This window comes from Euleptes europaea, chromosome 19, assembly GCF_029931775.1.
Source record: "Euleptes europaea isolate rEulEur1 chromosome 19, rEulEur1.hap1, whole genome shotgun sequence".
In the NCBI taxonomy this organism is placed as follows: domain Eukaryota; kingdom Metazoa; phylum Chordata; class Lepidosauria; order Squamata; family Sphaerodactylidae; genus Euleptes; species Euleptes europaea.
In genome coordinates this window covers 29,031,498-29,053,679 of record NC_079330.1, presented here as the reverse complement: position 1 = coordinate 29,053,679, position 22,182 = coordinate 29,031,498, and the positions used below count along the sequence as shown (strand labels likewise).

The 22,182-nt window shown below is 47.4% G+C and overlaps 1 protein-coding gene across 1 annotated transcript in view; it reads left to right on the top strand.

Moving 5' to 3' along the window:
• Nucleotides 1–660: 660 nt before the first annotated feature.
• TRPV3 (transient receptor potential cation channel subfamily V member 3) overlaps nucleotides 661–22,182 on the top strand; it is a 40,188-nt gene continuing 18,666 nt past the window's right edge. The window contains exons 1-7 of the mRNA XM_056865026.1: nucleotides 661–779; nucleotides 10,711–10,815; nucleotides 13,913–13,999; nucleotides 16,277–16,434; nucleotides 18,731–18,907; nucleotides 20,280–20,420; nucleotides 21,877–22,157. Of these exons, the coding sequence (XP_056721004.1) occupies nucleotides 661–779; nucleotides 10,711–10,815; nucleotides 13,913–13,999; nucleotides 16,277–16,434; nucleotides 18,731–18,907; nucleotides 20,280–20,420; nucleotides 21,877–22,157 (1,068 nt within the window). The remainder of the gene's footprint in view (nucleotides 780–10,710; nucleotides 10,816–13,912; nucleotides 14,000–16,276; nucleotides 16,435–18,730; nucleotides 18,908–20,279; nucleotides 20,421–21,876; nucleotides 22,158–22,182) is intronic.

The window sequence follows — 22,182 nt, the reverse complement described above, 5'->3', positions numbered from 1 at the left end:
GCACTGGCTGGCCTCGCCTCCAGCGGCAGCCATTCTGCAATTGTGTCCAGGCCCTTGTCTCAGAATACCAAAGGTGCCTGCAGGCTCAAACAATTTGGGGACCCCTTTGACGCAGATTTAGGAGAGAGGCGGGCAGCCGTCACTGTCATGGAATCTCAGACATTGTTGAGCCAGCGTGGTGTAGTGGTTAAGAGTGGTGGTTTGGAGCAGTGGACTCTGATCTGGAGAACTGAGTTTGAGTCCCCACTCCTCCACATGAGCAGCGGAGGCTAATCTGATGAATCGAGTTGGTTTCCCCACTTTTACACATGAAGCCAGCTGGGTGACCTTGGGCTAGTCACAGCTCTCTTAGAACTCTCTCAGTCCCACCTATCTCACGAGGTGTTCGTTGTGGGAAGGGGAAGGGAAGGTGATTGTAAGCTGGTTTGATTCTTCCTTAAGTGGCAGAGAAAGTCGGCATATAAAAACCAACTCCTCCTCCTCCTCCTCCTCCTCCTCCTCCTCCTCCTCCTCCTCTTCTTCTTCTTCTTCTTCTTCTTCTTCTTCTTCTTCTTCTTCTTCTTCTTCTTCTTCTTCTTCTTCTTCTTCCCCCCCTATTAATGGACTGGGGCACCAAACTAAACTGAAAAGTTCACCAGCCGGACAATCCATTCTAGGACGATGATCAAGGACAACAAGGAGAACAAAGAAATGGCTCCTCTGATGGGCAAGAAACCGAACCCGCCTGGGACTCCTTCCCCAGAGAAGAGGTCGGCTGAAAGCACACCCCCCAAGAAAAGGTAGGACACAATGGGGGGGGGTCTCTCTTAGGGTTGCCAGGTCCCTCTGTGCCACTGATGGGAGGTTTTTGAGGCGGAGCCTGGGGTTTGGGGAGGAGAGGGACTTCAATGGCATAGAGTCCAATTGCCAAAGCAGCTGTTTTCTCCAGGTGAATGGATCTCTATCGGCTGGAGATCAGTCCTAATAGCAGGAGATCTCCAGCTAGTACCTGGAGGTTGGCAACCCTAGTCTCTCTGGAGAACTGGGGCTGCTGCCTAGAGGTTCCCACTGGAGGAGCGAGTAGGGTTCCCAGGTCCAGGTTGGAAAATACCTGGAGATTTTTTTGGGCTGGAGCCTGAGGAGGGAGGGGTTTGGGGAAGGGAAGGACCTTGGTAGGGTATAATGCCATACAGTCTACTTTCCAAAGCAGCCATTTTCTCTAGTTGAAGTGGAATAAATGTTTTAAATCAATCAAAGAATCTATGTCATCTGGAGATCAGTTGTAATTATGGGGAATCTCCAGCCTCCACCTGGAGGTTGGCAGTCCTAAGACAGAGGGTCATGGCTGAGGAGGGGAGCAAGCAGTGTGCCCCTGTCAGAAATGTGCAAGCATATTTTCAAATTCATAGGAAACCGTTAGGACCCACCCTCATTACGGTGTGTGCTTCTCTGCTCTGCTAGTACCGGGAGGGTGGCAACCCTACATGCCCACTACACAAGTATCATCCCGTTGCATGGGTCTTAGCGTGCTAAGGTTTGCGGCCATGCCATGCAGCAAGAAAAGAGCTTTGCGCAGGGAAAGCTCATGTCAGCACAACTGTGAAAAGCTGCAGATGTATTTGCCAGATTCAAACCTCTGGCGTTGGCAGCGGGGGTGGGTGGGGGCAGGCAGGGATCCTTTCCCATCTTGCTCTGGGGAAATGGGGTGTGGCGCAGCACATTCTTTCTGTGCAAGCAACAGTGATCACGTGAGCATTAATTACAATGATGCATTCTCTGGCTAGATTTAATTACATGTCTCACTGCTTCCCTGATTCTAATTCCTCTGCAATATTTCTGAACCTGGGGCTCCAGCAGGTGGATTTTTATTCCGGAAGGAATCTCTCCTGTCCCATCTTTTTTCCTCCATGTGCCAAATTGTTTTCTTTTCCAGGAATCCCAGATAGATTAAATTTCCAAACCGTTCTCGACTAGGTCGGGGTGATGGGGAGCATCTGGGTGCGTCACTGACTCACGGCGGTGATTTCGCCTGGGAGGTTTAGAGCTGGGTTTGTGTTGTCCTTTTATGTACAGGTGTTGCTGCGGTGAGCCTTTTCGTCTGGCCCATTTCGGTTACGTCTTTGTTACTATTTTATACGGTGGATGCAAAAACTTCATTTTAAAAAGTAACACTAAAAATTGCGGTGATGGGGAAAATTCCATGCAAGGGAAGAGAAAACGAGATGGAAATAGAGATTGGCGGATTTGACTCTTCCGCAAGGAAGAGGCAAAAATCGACTCGGAGTTTCTGAGCTGAAACAGCTTCCAGTTGCGAAGTTTGTTTGTGGCTGGCACAGGCTGGACATGGTCCAGAGGGTGGCCAAGCATTCCTTTTCCACTTGGTTGTGCTATTACAAACTTAACCAAGGTATTTCTTGGAGACAAAACTGCATAGAGGAGATACTACATGAACATCAGGTGACTTGGCTTTGTATTTTGTGCATTTTCAAAATGTTATTGATCTTTTGGGCCAATATAATTCGCAGTATTTCGCTGGGCCATTCATTCTGATGGGGAAAAGGAAAAGCCTTTGGGAGTATGCAGCAATGGGGCATGGGAAGTCTACCCATGGCGCACACCATTCCCCCCTAGGGCCTAGGGCCCCTTTACCCCTAACTGAAATCAGCTCCAGAACTGGGCTGTGGGTAGGACTGCCGACCTACAGGTGGGGCCTGGAGATTTCCCAGATTTACCGCTGATCTCCAAATGACAGAGATCAGTTTCCCTGGAGAAGAGGGCTGCTTTAGAGGGTAGAACCTATGACATTATAACCGGTTGAGGTCTCTTCCCTGCCCAACCCCCATCCTCCCCAGGCTCCATCCTCAAATCTCCAGGAATTTTCCAACCCCGAGCTGGCAACCCTATTGTTTGATTGATTTAAAGCACTTATATGCCACCCAGACCATTTCCGCATGAATCACTTACAACAAATTTTCCTCATGGGCAATCTGCAAGGCTTGGAAACACATTCATTTTTTTTTTAATCTGCATGTCTCCTCTTTCGCCGTCGTATTCTGTTTTCCCAAGAACGTTTTACCCTGTCCGCGCTTTCCTGAAAAGAACATTTTTTTATGGGGAGCATGGTGTCAATCGTGACGTTGCGGATTCACTGGATGCTCCCCCTTTCACCCCCTTTTTTGGTTCTTGCGGATGTGCTCTAGCAATGGTGCAATGGTGCGCTGGGATTGATCGCCGCCTCACTGAGTTCCATTTTTTAATTGGTGCCTCCACTGTTTTATGAGATTCTTGGGTCTGACTGCCATTTTGAGTACAGGATGGTAAATCGCTGCATTTGCACGGCGCTCATGTCGCCACAGCATTTTTTTGCTGACATCGGCGATGCATGTGATGCTTCTACTTCACATTAACTTTCATACTGACCACGAGAGGGTTTCTGGGAACGTTCGGGGAATGGCAATTCTCTAGCGCGCATGCGTCTACTCCGCCATTATGCATTTGGAAAGGTCAATTTATTCAAAATGGATGGCCTGACCCAAACTGCGATCCACCATGCAAAAGCTGGCACATATGCATGCCCCCCCAAACAATCAGAGCGCATCCGTCCCCTGTGCTATTAAATTTGCGATATGGATGGATGGTAACCTTTAGAGTTCATTATTAAGCATTCCTCTTTCATCCCTCTCTGAGGAAAACAAGAAAGAAACAGGCTGTAGGATTGGGTAGAGCGGGAACAACAGCACAGAACGCTAAACGACAAACACATTGCGAATGGATGGCGTGCCAAACTTCCCCCTTCACAATCTGATTTAAAAAAAACTTTCGGGGGTTAATGTCTCCCGTGAAATGCAATAAGCAACGATATGCACAAATAGGAAATAGAAACATCAGGACACTGCGCAAATCACCCTCTTCAAATGCAGTAACAGGGAGGGTTATTCTAGCATTCCAATTCTCCGTCACTAATCTAAGGTCATTTATGCAAGGAGGTTTTACCTGAGGTTCATTGTTGGCTGGACCCACACTTACCTGCTGGGAATCTATGCACCAGCAGTCTCCAAGCCCAAATCAAGTCCCGCCCCTTTAAATGCTGCTTTGTAATTGGCTTACTTGTAGTGCTTACTGTGAGAGAATCCCTTCCCCAAACCCAATTGTTACATAAAAAAGCATTTTAAGAACTACAACACTAAAAATGGAGCAATCTGAAAGGGGGGGGGGAATCCAAGCCTCAGTTTTAAAAAAGCGTTTCTTCTGCTCAGAACGAGCTCCAAGGAAGCAGGAAGTATTTCAATCCCCGCCTCTGAACATGCTGCTTTGTAATTGGCTGTGAGCGAAATTAAGCTTGCATGCCCCACACTTTGCCTTATGCATGGGGATTTCACCCGGGCTGAGCTCAGGGATGATGGAAAAGTCGGGTTCAGAGGAATGGGACGACTGGGACATTGTGAGAACTTGCAGCGAGGTCCTTTCTATTGGATGGAAAACTCATGCATAACTCCAAGGAACAACCGAGACAGACCGGGGGCAAACGTGAGTGAAAGTACCCATGCATAAATGACCTAAATGCATTAAATAAAAACATGAAATGCTGAGAAAAGGGTGCGGGGAGGGGAGGGGAGGGGGAAGGGAGATGTGCAACACAGTGGGTGTGGACAATGGAGGGGCGGAGAAATGAAGAGTATTTCAAACATGTCTGCACCCTCTAAGGAATAAGTCTTTGATACGGAGAAAAAGGTAACATTGCGGTATAAGTGGTTGTGGAAAACACGGAGATAAAACAATGGCAAAATGTTTCCAGCACAAATGGAGGGGAAAACGTGCAGATGTACACGTGTGTGTGTAAAAGAAAAAAGTAAAGGTAAAAGTCCCCTGTGCAAGCACCGGGTCATTCCTGACCCATGGGGTGACGTCACATCCCGACGTTTTCTAGGCACACTTTGTTTATGGGGTGGTTTGCCAGTGCCTTCCCCAGTCATCTTCCCTTTACCCCCAGCAAGCTGGGTCCTAATTTCACCGACCTCGGAAGGATGGGAGGCTGAGTCAACCTTGAGCCGGCTACGTGGAACCAACTTCCATCCGGATTGAACGCAGGTCATGAGCAGAGCTTGGGCTGCAGTACTGCAGCTTACCACTCTGTGCCACGGGACATATATAAAACATTGTACCTTAGAAACTAAGAAATTAGGGGCTGAGGTTAGACAGGGGGAAGGAACCCACCCATCCCTAGCCTGAATGAAGATTCCAGCCTTGAGCAGTGAGGGAATTCCTAACCTCCACCTGACACCCTGTTTGGCCTCAGGAACCAGGGCCAGGCCTAGCCCGAGGGTTGCCAGGTCCCTCTTTGCCACCGGTGGGTGGTTTTTTGAGGCGGAGCCTGAGGAGAGTGGGGTTTGGGGAGGGGAGGGACTTCAATGCCGTAGAGTCCAATTGCCAAAGCGGCCATTTGCTACAGGGAAACTGATCTCTATCAGCTGGAGTACCTGGAGGTTGGCAACCCTACCTAGACGCCATCCCTACGATGGCCAACTCCAAGATGGGAAATTCCTGGAGATTTCTGGGTGAAGCCTGGTGGGGGTGCAGTTTGGAGAGCACAGGGACCTCAGAGGGGTATAATGCCATCGAGTTTACCCTCTAGAGTACAGAGATCTCTAGAGTACAGAGATCAGTTATCTTGGAGGAAATGGCAGTGTTATAGCCTCTGCTATATAAGGCTTATTATATATCTTTTATAAGCTACAATTTGCAACCTTTCGCATTTTTCCAGGATAAACCTGTCCTGGAGTTGGGCAACTCTTGTCACAGATCGTTTCCATCTTTCAATGTTCAGTAGCTACATCTGTTCAGTAGCTCTGATAGTCTGCCAAAGATCTGGGCAGACAGCCAGAGTTAGCTTTGGAGGGTGGACTCTATGAGAATATACCCTGTTGAGGTCACCCCCTCCCCAAACTCCACCCTCCTCAGCCTCCATCCTCAAATCTCCAGGAAATTTTCCAAATTGGAGTTGGCAACTCTACTCCCAAAGCAGCCATTTTCTCCAGGGGGACTGATCTCTATAGTCTGTAAACCAGTTGTAATTCTGGGAGGTCTCTAGGTTTCACCTAGAGGAAGGCAACCATACCTATCCCTTCAGCAGTCCGTGGCTTCAGTGTGAGTGAGGGACCTGAAGATGAGGAGTAACCATGAAAGGGAAGTGAATGAGCTTTCCCTGATCCTCCCCCAGCTGGCTATCAAACATGAATGGGACTTTATTATTTACAGTAAGAGACATTTGTATGGTGCCATCAAAGTACACGGTGCTTTCCAGAGTAACCCATGCAACCGCAGTTACTCTGGAACACTGCCCCAAGGAGCTTACACTCTCAGTCTTGATGCTGGCTAAATATATGCAGAATTGTGCCAAGGGGGGGGGGAACAGTGCACCAAAAAAGGGGAAAAACTGAATTTTGGGGCCTCTTTGCCACCGGCAGGAGGTTTTTGGGGTGGAGCCTGAGAAGGGCGGTGTTTGGGGAGGGGAGGGACTTCAATGCCATAGAGTCCAATTGGCAAAGCAGCCGTTTTCTCCAGGTGAACTGATCTCTATTGGCTGGAGATCAGTTGTAATAGCAGGAGATCTCCAGCTAGAACCTGGAGGTTAACAACCCTAGTTTGTATGCATAAGTGAGAGTGTGAAAGGCGGCTCCTTTTGCAGAATACTATTTTGTTTCCGCAAACCATGATCCATAGGAGGCATCCTGCGATGTTAGTGTTGCCGGGTCCCTTCTGTCCACCAGTGTGTGTGTGGGGGTAGCATTGCCAGTTCCGTATTAGAAAAATCCTGGTGATTTGGGGGGTGGAGCAAGGGGAGGGCAGGGACCTCCGTGGGGTACAATGCCATAGAGTCCAGCCTATCAGGGGTAGAGGATGGTCTTCAATGCCACAGAGTCCAATTGACAATGCAGCCATTTTCTCCAGGGGAACTGATTTCTGTCGCCTGGAGATCAGTTGTAATAGGGGGAGATCTCACATGAACACATGAAGCTGCCTTATACTGAATCAGACCCTGGGTCCATCACAGTCAGTATTGTCTACTCAGACTGACAGCAGCTCTCCAGGGTCTCAGGCAGGGGTCTTTCACATCACCTACCTGCCTAGTCCCTTTAACTGGAGATGCCGGGGATTGAACCTTGGACCTTCTGCATGCCAAGCAGATGCTCTACCACTGAGCTATGGCCCTTCCCCTTCTCCAGCCACCACCTGGAGGTTGTGACAAAACAAGGTTAGCCTGCTGTGCCAGATAGTCAAATGAAGAAACAGCAGAACGCCAAATGATTATGCAATTAAACAATTTACCAATGTGCAAAATATACTATACAAGCAAGCAACATAAGTACAAAAACAAACATAACACAGTGAGTAAATAATAAATATGAGTGTACATAAGTCCAAATGGGGAATGTCCAAATCTATACCCCATGAGAGCCAAAGAGCACGGAGTCAAAGGCGAAGCATAAATGCCACATTTATGAGCATTAGTAACTCATGATTCGTGTGGAACGAATAGCGTGATTATTTATAGATCAGCATATCGTGTTTCCTGTAGATCAACGTATCAACAGGGATCCGGTATTCGCCTGTTTCGATGTTTAGGAAATCTCCCTCAGGAACACTAATAAATATAGCAATGCAATATGCCATCATCAATTTTTTCTTGTCTCTAGGTGTTAAATATATCACCATAACCCGCATTAATCAGTTAAAGTAAGCACCACGGCTCATAGATAAATCCAAACTGTTACAAGTGTCTCTATAATATAGTGATGTAATAACAACAACAGCAACAACATAATAGTAATAATAATAATAATAATAACAATAATAACAACAACCATATATATTATCCTTCTGATCCCCAGCAGCTGGCTTAGGAGCTATCCTTGGCCACAGCCACACACTTTCAGGTTTTTCTCCCTCTCCCATAATACTAGAACACGGGGTCAACTGCTAAAGCTGGAGAGCGAGAGATTCAAAACAGATAAAAGGAAATATTTTTTCACACAATGCATAGTTAAATTGTGGAACTCCCTGCCCCAGGATGTGGTGATGGCTGCCAGCTTGGAGGGCTTTAAGAGGGGAGTGGACATATTCGTGGAGGAGAGGGGTATTCAGGCTATTAGTTAGAATGGATACTGGTCATGCTACATACCTATTCTCTCTAATATCAGAGGAGCATGCCTATTATTTTGAGTGCGGTGGAACCCAGGCAGGATGGTGCCGCTGCAGTCGCCTTGTTTGTGGCTTCCTAAAGGCACCTGGTTGGCCACTGGGTGAACAGACTGCTGGACTTGATGGGCCTTGGTCTGATCCAGCAGGGCCTTTCTTATGTTCTTATGTCTGTCTGTGTCCGTACGGCCCCGAGGACCAGAAAACTGCTTTCAAAAAGCAGCAAGCCAAGGATGCTGAATTGTGTGGCCCAGCTGTACATTCTCTCTTTGCCCTGGCTGTTCTTTCTTCCCTGCTTACCAGAAGCTGCAGTTTGGCTCAGCCACATGAAATACAACTGTGGTTTTTTTAAAACGGTTCCTAGCAACATTCAGTCATTCGTTCCAGTCTACCAGCTTCACAGTGCCTTCCGAAAAGCTGCCTTGACTACCCTGTTTCCTGGCAGGACACTGACATAGAGTTGGTTTCCTCTGCCCTCCCCCCCCCCCGGCACGCAGCTCCCCCGGCCCCATGTTCTAGAAACAGCCAATGCTTTTGTGTCCATTGTGTAAGCGTGGAGCAATACCATACTCCGGCTCTGGAATCAGCACACTGAGGGCTGGAGTATGGGGGTGCCGGGCGTCAGCTTTGCACCCTTGGCATTGCTAGGTTCAGAGCAAGATGCGCCTCTAGTTCATCCGGGACTAGGGCAGAGCTGGCACCCTCTCTGCCTTGGGCATTGCGGTGACCTGTTCCACATTCAAGGACACCCATTTGTTTATTTACTTACTTCATTTATAGGGTTGCCAGGTCCCTCTTCACCACCGGCGGGAGATTTTGGGGATGAAGCCTGAGGAGGGCTGGGTTTGGGGAGGGACTTCAATGCCACATTTTCTCCAGGGGAACTGATCTCTGTTGCCTGGAGATAGGGTTGCCAGCTCCGGGTTGGGAAATACCTGGAGATTTTGGGGATGGAGCCAGAGGAGGACGGGGTTTGGGGAGGGGAGGGACTCCAATGCCATACAGTCCCATTGCCAAAGCGGCCATTTTCTGCAGGTGAACGGATCTCTGTCGGCGAGAGATCCGTTGTAATAGCAGGAGATCGCCAGCTAGTACCTGGAGGTTGGCAACCCTATCATTTATGCTCCACTTCTCTGTATCTGCTGCCTCCAAAATGTTATACATCTTTGTCCTTTGCTGGCCAGATTCAAATCTGCTTCTTTTTCCCCCTCTCTTGGTGCGCACCGCCCAGGCAGAACACCGTCCTCCTCCCCAACCTTGGCAGGTAGGTGTGACCTGCACTGCACATTATGAATGGTAACAGTGATTTGTTGTCTTCCACTTCTCTGAAAGGTACCCGTTGCGGTAACAGGCATGTGGATTTACGTTTGGGCAATTCCTTAATTTATAAGACTGGTGATGAATGCAGCAGAAATGCTTTGGTCAGTGAATCGGTTCCGTTTCTTCACCTCCTGCAATGCATTAGCAATTAGGGTTCCCAACTTCCAGGAAGAGCCTGGAGATGCACCAGAATTATAACTGGTGACCAGAATACAGAGATCAGTTCCCATGGAGAAGATGGGTACTTCTGAGGGTGGTCTCTATGGCATTATACCCTGTGGAGGCCACCCCCTCCCCAAACCCCCTCCTCCCAGGCTCCACCCCCAAACCTCCAGGAATTTCCCAACCTGGAGTTGGCAACCCTAACATGTCTGGCTGCACAGAGACCTATTAATGAAAGAGGGAAAGACACATTGTGCACAGACCCTCAAACTGAAAAGAATATCCCATGTATTACGTTCTGTTCTTTTCGGACACGGGCTTGGGGGCTTAAACGTAGGGTTGCCAACCTCCAGGTGGTGGCTGGAGATCTCCTGGGATTAAAACTGACCTCCAGGCTGCAGAGATCAGTTCATCTGGAGAAAATGGCTACTTTGGAAGGTGGACTCTATGGCTGAAGTCCCTTTCCTCCCCAAACCCCACCCTACCCAGTAGGGTTGCCAACCTCCAGGTAGTGGCTGGAGCTCTCCTGCTATTACAACTGATCTCCAGGCGACAGAGATAAGTTTCCCTGGAGAAAATGGCTACTTTGGAAGGTGGACTCTGTGGCATTGAAGTCCCTTCCTTCTCCATACCCCACCCTCCTCAGACTCCACCCCCAAAATCTCCAGGTATTTCCCAACCCAGAGCTGGCAACCCTAGCCTGATCTCCTGCATGCCATGCCTCAGGGCACCAGCTCCTCCAACTTCTGGCCCAGTTTGCCCCTCCTTTCCTCATGCTTCAAGGCGACTTGGGTGCCGTGGGCCCAGCTTTGGCCCTGGCAATGCCACGCCCAGTGGGGCAGGCGTGGGAATTAATGGGAAAGGGGTGGGTTCCAGCCAGCCAAAGAGATGGTCGGACTGAGTTTCCCAAAGACTACGAAGAAGCTCCTCACGAGCCATTGTGAGCAAGGGTGGCCGTTGGGGTGAAGCTTGCCCAGGCAGAGAACAGAGGCCTTTCACGGCGGGTTTTGCTTTTCCACTAATGGAGCTTTTATCCAATCATGTGTTCAACAGTTCCCACTTTTTTCTCGAGATTGAAGGCTTGGAGAGTAACGTCACTCCGAATCGGACCTCGCCGCCAGTTTTCTCGAAACCGATGGACTCCAACATCCGCCCATGGTACGAATGAACTGTGGCATGTGCCTCTCTCACACTAGATCCTGCATGGAGGGGGGAGGGGATGTGGGGGGAGGTAGTTGTTAATTTCCTGCATTGTGCAAGGGGTTGGACTAGATGACCTTGGTGGTCCCTTCCAACTCTATGATGCTATGATTCTATGAGACACGAACAAAGCCCCCTGCGCTCAAGAGGTTTCCTTCCCTCTGGTTCGGTCAGACCCGCAGCCCGGCTCCTTCTGCTTTCTAAGGCCAGGGCTGGCTGCAGGATTTTGGTGGGCCCAGGGTGTCCCCTTCTGCTGTATTTCCTTTCCTCCAGAGCTTCCTTTCCCCCCAAAATAGTTTCAGAGCCATGTTGTTCTGCAGCAGAACAGCTGGATTAGAGTCCAGCAGCACCTTAGAGACCAATGAGATTTTCGGGGTGGAAGCTTTCGAGAGTCAAAGCTCCCTTCGTCAGATACTAGGTGGTGTAGTGGTTAAGAGCAGTGGCTTGGAACGGTATTGGATTAGATTCTCCCCTCCTCCACATGAGTGGCGAACTCTAATCTGGTGAACCAGGTTTGATTCCCCACTCCTCCACATGCAGCCTGCTGGGTGACCTTGGGCTAGTCACAGTTCTCTTTGAGCTCTCTCAGCCCCGCCTACCTCACAGGGTGTCTGTTGTGGGGAGGGGAAGGGGATTGTAAGCCGGTTTGATTCTTCTTTAAGTGGTAGAGAAAGTCAGCGTATAAAATCCAACTCTTCTTCTTCCTCTTCCTCCTCTTCTTCTTCCTCCTCCTCCTCCTCCTTCTGTCTCTGTATCCTTGACTGTCCTTATATCTCAGTCAGAAGGAGGGGTAACTCCCCTCCCACCTTCCAACTGGGATATAAGGACTCACAGGTCTCTGTTCCGACTTGTATCTGATGAAGGGAGCATTGACTCTTCAGAGCTTATACCCTGAAAATCTGTTGTCTCTAAGGTGCTGATGGACTCGAATCTAACTGTGTCCCCCAAAATGGGGTTTCCTCTGACCGTTTCATGGTCACCTCCCCCACCACCATTCCTGGGTCCCTTCTTCCTCCTCCACTAACAGTAACATTGGAAGGAAGGGAGCGTTACCCGGGCACCCGTTTAGCGGAGTACAATTCTTCTGCTCTTTGCTTTCTGTACTTCTGCCAGGCATTTCTCCCTTTGGGACGTGGGAAATCGACCAGGCAGGGAAGTGGGCCCTTTGCCAAGCTGTGGCCTTTGCCAAGTGCCCACCCCTGCACATCCTTGACGCCAGCCTTGACATGCATACATTAAATCTTATATTGTGTAACCGCCATAGGATGCATGAATCTCCCCCTTTCAGTTTCTTTTTGCTGTTCTGTGTTGTCATTTGGAAGCCTTTTGGTTTTTCCCTTTTTGGCTGCTGGCAGATCCCCAATTTGTCTGTTTTTCTTTATGCTGTTTTTATGCCACTCTCCCAGTGTCTGTGATTTATAACACTATTCTTTCTTTAATGATTCTGTTCGAATGACCGATAGGTCTTAAGCTAAAGCACACTAAAGCACAATGGCCAGAATATTTAATATGTAATATATTCCCCTTATCCTTTAAGATATGCAGCCAATATATATATATGTATAAGAATTGGGTGACTTGCATAGAAATTCAAGCTTTATCACATGCATTTTCACATGGGTTAGATATGGAAATTTAACTTGCTCTTCGGCTTTCAATCTATAACCTGTTAACTCCAGAATAGTCCTACTGAAATAGATGGTTTGCACTCTGGAGTAAGTTGGTTTATGCATTGGGGGTTCATATATAAAATTTTTGCAGTCTTTACCATCTCCAATTTGTTTGTTATTTGAAAAAATTCAAAAAGAGTGAGTGCCTTCTTTTCATTATCAAATGACTCAACCAGTCTCTGTCTATCAATATCAAATAATAGGCAATGAAAAAACAAATGACTTATTGTACCTATACTGCCAGACCCACAACAGCAGATCCTATTGGAAAATTGAACTTTCCTCATTCTGCTCTTCAACTCAGGTGACGGCAGAACATTCAATCAGGCCATCACATCACCTCTCCTATACTTGGGAAAGGTTAACAGATTGAAGTACTCTGGCATACTTTGTGGTTAGGGTACAGGTAGTCCCCCTGTGCAAGCACCGGGTCATTCCTGTCCCATGGGGTGACATCACATCCTGACATTTCCTAGGCAGACTATGTTTATGGGGTGGTTTGCCATTGCCTTCCCTGGTTGTCTACACTTTACCCCCAGCAAGCTGGGTACTCGTTTTACTGACCTCGGAAGGATGGGAGGCTGAGTCAACCTTGACCCGGCTACTTGAAACCGACTTCTGTCGGGATCGAACTCAGGTCGTGAGCAGAGCTTGGACTGCAGTACTGCAGCTTACCGCTCTGTGCCACGGGGCTCTCCACATTGTGGTAAAATTCCCCAAAAGAGGGTGGAGCAATCTCTCCATGCTCTATTATGCACAATATTGCGATCTAATAAAATCAAACGTTTAAAAATTGGAGTCACTGCCCTCTTTTCCCCAAGTTGTTTTATAGTATCTATTGAGAATACTAGCTGATTAGCCCTTTTATCTACCATTTGTTTCCACGGTGACTTATAATTATCATTCCCGAGACATTGCACATAGAAGTTGGGGCTTGTATTTAGCACCAACCTTACCCAGATACAATTCTTTGCACCTTTTTATGCAACTGATGCAAAACCTAGGCTCAACTTTAGCAATAATATTTCTATCCCATTTTATTCGTGAGGCCAGGAAAAAAAAGACAGCCCTGCAGTTTCACCCCAAGCAAAAGAGAACTTATATCAGAAACTGGCATTTTCAAAATAAACTAGCCATGAAATTCAGTAGCATCCCTAATCTGAAGAAACAACGCTTACCCGACTGCTTTTTTCCTAAAGCTGAGAATTTAAATGAAAATCAATTGTTGGCTTCCTGAAGGTTGTATCCTAGCGCACGTGCAGAGGGAGTAATGAAGGAGGAGATTGAAAAGGTTCGCTCCCAGCTGCTGACTGATTCTCCATGTAATTTGCTTGGATGGTCTCCTGACTTTAGCATCTTTCTCTCCTGTTTTGGATTTTGTCCAGCGCGTCTGCAAATTGTGAAGATATGGATTCTCCCCAGTCTCTCCAAGATGATATGACTGAATATACCGCAAATGCAGACAGCTGTTTGTGAGTGGGCCTATCACATATTGCCGCTGTTGTGCTTTTCTATAGATTAAATGTTACAATGGGAAGGATTTACTGATCTCCTTTTCCCCTACCGTGGTTAAAATTAAAGTCCCCTGACCTCAGATATCGATGTGTGCATTTCTTTAAGAAAGATTGCCAACAAATGAATCTGTAAGAACTGCAAATCTAGCAAGTTCATGTAAAATATGAAAGAGAAGGGGGATCCAGTGAGGAATTTTGCTTAACCAAAGTCTGTGCTAACCCTGGTTTGTTGCCTTAACCGAGGTTAAAATCCCAGATGTGGTTGCTGAACTCCATCTGGACTGCAGAAGCAAGGATGGGGAATCACCTGCTTGTCACCTTTGACCATGGTTTGCATTGTGCAGGAGCGATATTTAACATGGTTAACACACACACCTTTCAAACCACTGCTTCATATCCTGGCTGCTGGCTAATCCTAAACCATACTTGAGGAATTTAGACATGAGGACGAACCCTGGGACATTCCACATCCCATAGAGAAGTAGGAAACTGTTTTTAATTCAGCCAAAAGACAGCCAAAATCCTTGATCCAACAACGTTGAGAGTTTTTTTGCCTACAGTATTTCATTAGTTGATACAACAGCCCTGGAAGGTAGGCCACTATTTGCCTCTGCATATTGCAGAGATGGGAGAGAGAGAGAAGTAGCTTGCTTAAGATCACCTCAGGGCCATGCTGTGCATGACATTGCAACCCCAGACAAGGTCCTCAATAATATATGGATCGGGCCCATGGTGCTAGGAAAGGGAGGGGTTAACTCTTCTTCTGTGCACTGTTTCCATGACTGAAAATGCCTCCACGGGGGGGGGGGGTACTTTAAACCCTGTTGTGGAAGAAAGAAAAAGGCTTGCCTCTTGTACCTGTAGGGTTGCCAGGTCCCTCTTCGTCATCGGCGAGAGGTTTTGGGGGCGGGGCCTGAGGAGGGCAGGGTTTGGGAAGGGGAGGGACTTCAATGCCATAGAGTCCAATTGCCAAAGCAGCCATTTTCTTTGGGGGAACTGATCTCTTATCGTCTGGAGATCAGTTGTAATAGCAGGAGATCTCCAGCTAATACCTGGAAGTTAGCAACCCTATGTACCTACCAGGGCTTAAGGCTGTCTGGGGTAGGGTGTTGTATGTGTTCAATATATTGATTATAGGTATTGTTATATTAAAGCTTTAAATGCATTTAATTCTCAGTCTTCTATTGTTTTGTCTGTATAACTGAGCGTCTATGAGAATGAAACTAAGTTAGCTCACACACACACACACACACACACATATATATATAAACTTTAAGATAGAAGATTCTTTTGACTTAATAGCTAAACAATGGGTGTGAAACTTAGAAATGCTATGAGAAACTTATTTGTTTATATGACAAATCTCCTGATGCTATCCATCAATTTATGACATCAAGGTTAAGGTAGATGCTTGAGAACAGACGTTTGATCTGATTCCATGCATCACAAGTTCCTTTGAAGTTCCTTTGAAGTCTGGGGAAATGACAGCATTCCCAAGACCCCATCTTATTGGTTCCCAGACCATCAGCCCCAAAAATTGTATAAAAAGGGCTTGAAGATTGAGATAATTTGGGATTTTATCCCCCAGGCATGCGTGTGTGCTGTCTGTATGGGAAACTCTCCATCAGACTTGTTGCTGACAGTCTGTAAGAGAATTCCCTGGCATGATCACTGATGGGTTGGTTACTGACTGGTAACTGATTTGTAACTGTATTTCACATTAGATCTATATTCTTTGGTTTGAAACTTGTATATATCATGCATATATCTTTTAATTTTACTATTTTCTGAAGTATTTACAATAAAAAGGAATTGTTTTACAATTCAAAAGACGTTGTATCATCACTTACAGTGACTGGTTGAATAAGGTAATGTGGTTTTTAGTGAATCACAAATCTGAAAATCTGGTCACAAAAGTACAGCGATTGACTACTTCAAGGGCTATTTCCAATCAAGATAATTGATTGCAATTGATTGGCATGGGGGAGGGGGAGAATTAAGCTCCGTGTTCCCCCAGCACCAGGGCCTTGATTCATATCAACCTCCCTCCCTGACTCACTTCCCTTTCACAGCACACACTGTGCTAGAGCGTCAGTCAGAGATCCCCTGCAACCCGTGCCGTTTGGCCCTCTGAGTGAGGGGGTGGCGGAGGGGAGGTTTGCCGTGGGGTCTTCCCGGCTCGCAGTCGACAAGTTGGGCTCACCCTCCGCCGTCTTGTCTGTTTTTTTAACCCAGCACCAATTTATCTCAAAGCGCTCATCAAAACACTCGGCGCAAAAAGCTGAAGAAGTACTTGTTCAGGGCCGTGTCAGAGGGCAACGTCGAAGAACTCCAGCGCCTCCTTGCTGAAGTGAAGGATCGGTCCCATGCATGCAGGAACCTGACTGTCCAAGGTGCCACAACATTTATTTGAATGTAACGTTCTCCAGCTGGGTTGGCTGGATGATTAGGGTGGCCAGGTCCCTCTTCGCCACCAGCAGGAGGTTTTTGGGGCAGAGCCTGAGGAGGGCGGTCAGCTCTGGGCTCGCCAGACAAATCCCACAAACGACTTCTAGGCAGGTTCTCCGTAGAAGGTTAGTTTAATGGAAAATATACATCAAGTTACCGAAACCAACTTGGAAGTAGCAAGGATACTCATGGGGGTAAGAATGGGAGTACAGTAGATATAAAGTTGAAATGAACTTTCTGGACAACTCCTGGTTGCTGCTGCAACCCCTAGATAGCCCTTGTTCACAGAGAAGGGCGAGTCAAAACATAACAGAGTTGAACCACAATTCGACCTTGGAGCACCACCTGGCTTAACCGCCGAGTAGCAGGCCGTGCCTGACATTGGCGGGGTTTGGGGAGGGACTTCAATGGCATACAGTCCAGTTGCCAAAGCGGCCCTTTTCTCCAGGTGAACTGGTCTCTATCGGCTGGAGATCAGTTGTGATAGCAGGAGATCTCCAGCTAGTATCTGGAAGTTGGCAAGCCATGGATGATGTCCTCTAGACCCACATCTAGTCATATCATATGGCCAGAATCTGGCAAACTGACCAACAACTTCCATGCCATCAAGTCGCAGCCTACTTATAGCGACTCTTGCTGGGGCTTTCAAGGCAAGTGATTGAGCAGAGGTAGTCTGCCATTGCCTTCCGCTGCAGAACTTGCCTTGGTGGTCTCCCTTCCGAGTACCGACCCAGCTTAGCTTCCGAGATCTGATGAGATTGGGCCATACTAAACCATTCCATATCCCCGATGACATCATACATGGCAAAAAAGCCAATTGCTGGAGAAAATACAAGGAAACAATGTAAATAGGGCTGGGTCCCTCATATCTGGAGGACAGCCTCTTTCCCAATGGGCAAAATCAACAACTGCCCGTACCCATGCATTCCCTGTTTTGGCCCTCACTTTGTGGAATGGCCTGCCTGATAAGGTTAGGAAGGCTCCTGCTCTCCTGTCTTTGCACAAACTAAGCAAAATAGAATTATTCAGGAGACTGTGGTGTAGTGGTTAAGAGCGGTGGTTTGGAGCGGTGGACTCTGATCTGGAGAACCGGGTTTGATCCCCCACTCCTCCACATGAGCAGCGGAAGCTAATCTGGTGAACTGTATTTGTTTCCCCACTCCAACACATGAAGCCAGCTGGGTGACCTTGGGCTAGTCACAGCTCTCTCAGCCCCACCTACCTCACAGGGTGCCTATTGTGGGAAGGGGAAGGTGATTGTAAGCTGGTTTGATTCTTCCTTAAGTGGTAGAGAAAGTCGACATATAAAAACCAACTCTTCTCCTCCTCCTCCTCCTCCTCCTCTTCCTCTTCCTCCTCCTCCTCCTTCTTCTTCTCCTTCTTCTCCTTCTCCTCCTCCTCCTCCTCCTCCTCCTCCTCATTGGTAATAGGACCTTGAGAGTCAGCATGGTGTAGTGATTAAGGTGTCAGACTAGGATCTGGAAATCCCAGATTCGAATCCCCACTGTGCCATGGAAACTTGCTGGCTGACCTTGGTCCAGTCACACACTCTCAGCCTCGACCCTGGCTAGCATTTGGATGGGAGACCTCCAAGGAATACCAGGGGGGTGATGCAGAGACAGGCAATGGCAAACCACCTCTGAGGTTTCTTGCCTTGAAAACCCTGCAGGGGCACCATAAGTCAGCTGTGACTTCATGGGGGAAAAATAGGGCTGTACTGTAATGAAATGGTTCAGAAAGATGCTTTGTTAAAGGGAGAGGGACTGCAGACTATACCGCTATGCTGTAGGTGTGCTCCTCCTATGTAATTTCTACGTCGTTTAATGTGTCACATTTAAATGCTTATGCTATGTTTCAGATTTGTTTCAGCTCTGTTTCAGGTTGCTTTTTGTTTTTAAATTTCTGCGATCCAAACCCTATTACACTGTTCATTGGATGTCCCAATAAATATTGTAAATACATAATAAATAGGCAAATGTTTTCACAGGCACTGTTGAAACATTGTCAAACAAGAAAGAGTATTTTCAATACTGCTGAAAATGGTCCCAGTATAAAGTGAGAATTAGATCCAATGCTTTCCTGTTGCTTAGTGCAGATTCTTCCTTAGTAGAAAGGCATCTCTGAACCCACTCAAGCCATTTTCCACTTAGACCTAAGGTGCTTCTGGAAAACCTCTGGCCTGCTATTACATATAAATGCCTATTTTAACATCATTCTGATATGCTATTTTTTGTTCTGCAGACTACCTGATGAAAAAAATGACCTCCTCAGACACAGGCAAGACCTGCCTTATGAAAGCATTATTAAACATCAACCAGAACACAAAGGAGATTGTGAATATTCTCCTTTCCTTTGCAGAGGAAACCCAAATTTTGGAAAGGCTTATTAATGCAGCGTACACAGAAGAGGCGTACAGAGGTATTGTTGTGCCTATTAAGACTTGGAGAGGGTTTTGATACTGGCATTTTCTCTCCCAAAGCAATTAAATCTGAGTGACGGAGGTGGGGGAGAACAGATCAAGGTGCATAGATGCTCGAAGGATGTTCCCAGATTTAAACATCTGGAAGTGCAGAATAAATACCAGGAATTTTGAGATCTCTGTGATGGAGGAAGTTATTGTGGCAATATGAGCACGAGACCATCAGAAGAGCCCTGGTGGATCAGACCAAAGAGGCTTAATCTAGTCCTGCATCCTGTTTCCACAAGTTAATGTTGGCCTTTTATGCAGGGACGTTTCCCAGCGGTTACCCCTGCTGACTGCTTTGGGGCTACCTTTTGATTATTCACGCCTTTTCTGCATCAGAGGTCACCTCGCTCCCCCCACACATTTTGCCCATGTTTTCCAGATGCTGTTTTAGCCAGAATCTTGAAAACACAGGCAAAATGCGTGGGGAGAGCAAGGTGACCTCTGACAGATGGAAAAGGCAGGCATAATCAAAAGGAAGCCCCGAAGCAGTCGGCGGGGGTGACCGCGGGGAAACGTCCCTGCATCAAAGGCCTATCGAGAGCCAGCATAGTGTAGTGATTAAAAGCAATGGACTCTAATCTGGAGAACCAGGTTTGATTCTCTGCTCCTCCACATGAGCAGCAGACACTAATCTGGTGAACTGGATTGGTTTCCCCACTCCTACACATGAAGCCAGCTGGGTGACCTTGGGCTAGTCACAGTTCCCTTAGAGCTCTCTCAGCCTCACCTACCAGACAAGGTGTCTGTTGTGGGGAGGGGAAAGTGATTGTAAGCTGGTTTGATTCTTCCTTAAGTGGTAGAGAAAGTTGGCATATAAAAACCAACTCTTCTGCTTCTGCTTCTGTGTGTTGTGCAAATAAGTCCTTCCTGATGTCTGCCTGTCCTGAACCTCTTGCCCATCAATTTCACTGGCCGACCTCAAGTTATGTTATACAGGGGGAAAAGGGAACTTTCTATTTGTTGTCTCTATGCCATGAATAATTTCAAATTCAGATTTCAGGTTGCTGCTGGGCAAGGCCATAAGAACAAGAGGCCATAAGACAATTAAACTCAAAAGTAACAATTCCTCCCCACCCGCCAGCGTTCTTAATTAATTCCTTTTAACCAGTGAGACTTAAAAGTTCATTGGGAGGCTAGCCTCAACTTGTCGAAGTAACTTGACTAGCAAGTGTCAAGAATGTCTGCTGTAGCTTTGATAACAAGATAATGTAGGGTGTGAGAAGGCTTGACTAGATGAAGGTATTGGACTGTTGTTTGGTTTCCCATCCAAATATTTTTCTTCCTGTGACCCATGAGCAAGGATTTCTTCTTTTTCACCGGTAGGGCAGACAGCATTAAACATCGCTATCGAAAGAAGGCAGTTTGACATTACTCAGACCCTGATCGAGAAGGGAGCTGACGTGAATGCCCATGCCCAGGGGGTCTTCTTCAACCCTAAACGCAAGCATGAAGGTTTTTACTTTGGTATGTGCAGTGACTGATGAGTCTGAATGATCTGTGAGGCTGTGGGAAGGGGAATATGCTCAGCACAGCTAAGAGAGCCTGTGAAGAACCTCGCCGTGAGCCACAGAGGAATAAGAAAGGCGTTTTTCTTCAAAACAAGCACTGAGAGCCAAACTACACATTGGAGAAGTCACAGGTCCAACCCCTGTTACCATTTTAGACTAAAATGTAAAACGAAGGCAGGGAAACAAACGGTGCAGAGGGAAACGGATTCTTTTATTATTTTTATAACCCCAACGTGTTTCGCGTTTCAGCTTCGTCAGGCGGAATCTTTGGTCTTTTATGCCTGGGAGTTTTACCTGAGGTTCGTTGCTCGCTGGACCCACACTTTCCTGTCGTGAATCTATGCACCAGCTGTCTCAAATCAAGAAGCATTGGAGTCCCCGCCCCTTGAGACACTGCTTTGTAATTGGCTGTAGTGCTTACTGTGAGAGAAAAGTCCCGTCCCCCCCCCTCCGCGGAAACCCAAGTGCCGTGTCAAAAAGCATAACAAAACGGAGCTCTCTAAAAGGAACGGGAGAGGGGTGGAGAAACCCACGCCTCGTTTTTGAAAGCCTTTCTTCTGCTCAGAAAGAACTCAGAGGAAGCAGGAAGCATTTGAATCCCCACCCCTTGACATGCTGCTATGTAATTGGCTGTAGTGCTTGCTGGGAGAGAAACCAAGCTTCCGCGTCCTGCGCTTTGCCTTATGCATGGGGATTTCAAGCGGGCTGAGCTCAGGGGAGATGGAAGAATCGGGTTAATGGAGGAATGGCAAGTCCTGGGATTTGTGAGGGCTGGCAGCGAGGTCATCTCTAATGGACGGAGGACTCTTGCATAACTCCAAGGAACAACTGTGACAGATGGGGGATGAATGAGAGTGAAAGTACCCATGCATAAATGACCTTTCACATTGTTTTGAATGCATGTGCCCTCTTAATGCATGCATGGGAACATTACTACAAAGAATCGGAAAGATTCCCCCTGATGAAGCTGCAATTGAAATGTGTTGGGGTTATAAAATTATTACAGAATTAGTTTCCCTCGGCACCATTTGTTTCCTTGCCTTTGTTTGGCCTTGGTGCAGCCCCCCTTCTTTTCTTCAGAGTAAAATGTAGCCATTTAAAAATAGCCACAAGGGCCCACACTGTAGCCTACCAGGCAATATGGTCCCCACACACACACTCTAAAAGGTGCTGGGGGGATGAGAAAATTGCCTGGTGATGCTGCAGCAAGTTTTAACCTGCTGCATCTGGAGGTTGGCAACCCTAGCGAAAAGGAGTAGGGTATGAGGGGGGGAAGAGAAAGAAGCCACACTTGGGAAAGGAGGGTGGCCACATGGGAGGTCTTAACTGTGGGGCAGCTGGGGAAGGAAAGCCAAGGAAAAGTCTACCCTAAAAAAATCCTACTGTCCAGTCATGGGAGAATGTTTCTGCAGGTGAAACCCCGCTGGCATTGGCCGCCTGCACCAACCAGCCGGACATTGTTCAGCTGCTGATGGAGAACAGCAAGACAGACATCACATCCCAGGATTCGAGGGGGAACAATATATTGCATGCCTTGGTGACCGTGGCGGAAGATTTTAAAACGCAAAACGACTTTGTGAGGACGATGTACGACATCATTCTCTTGAAGAGTAAAAGCCGAGCGTTGGAGATGATGAAGAACAAGGACGGGCTGACGCCTTTGCAGCTGGCTGCGAAAACGGGAAAGCTGGAGGTAAAACATGCTCCCAAGGAAGGAG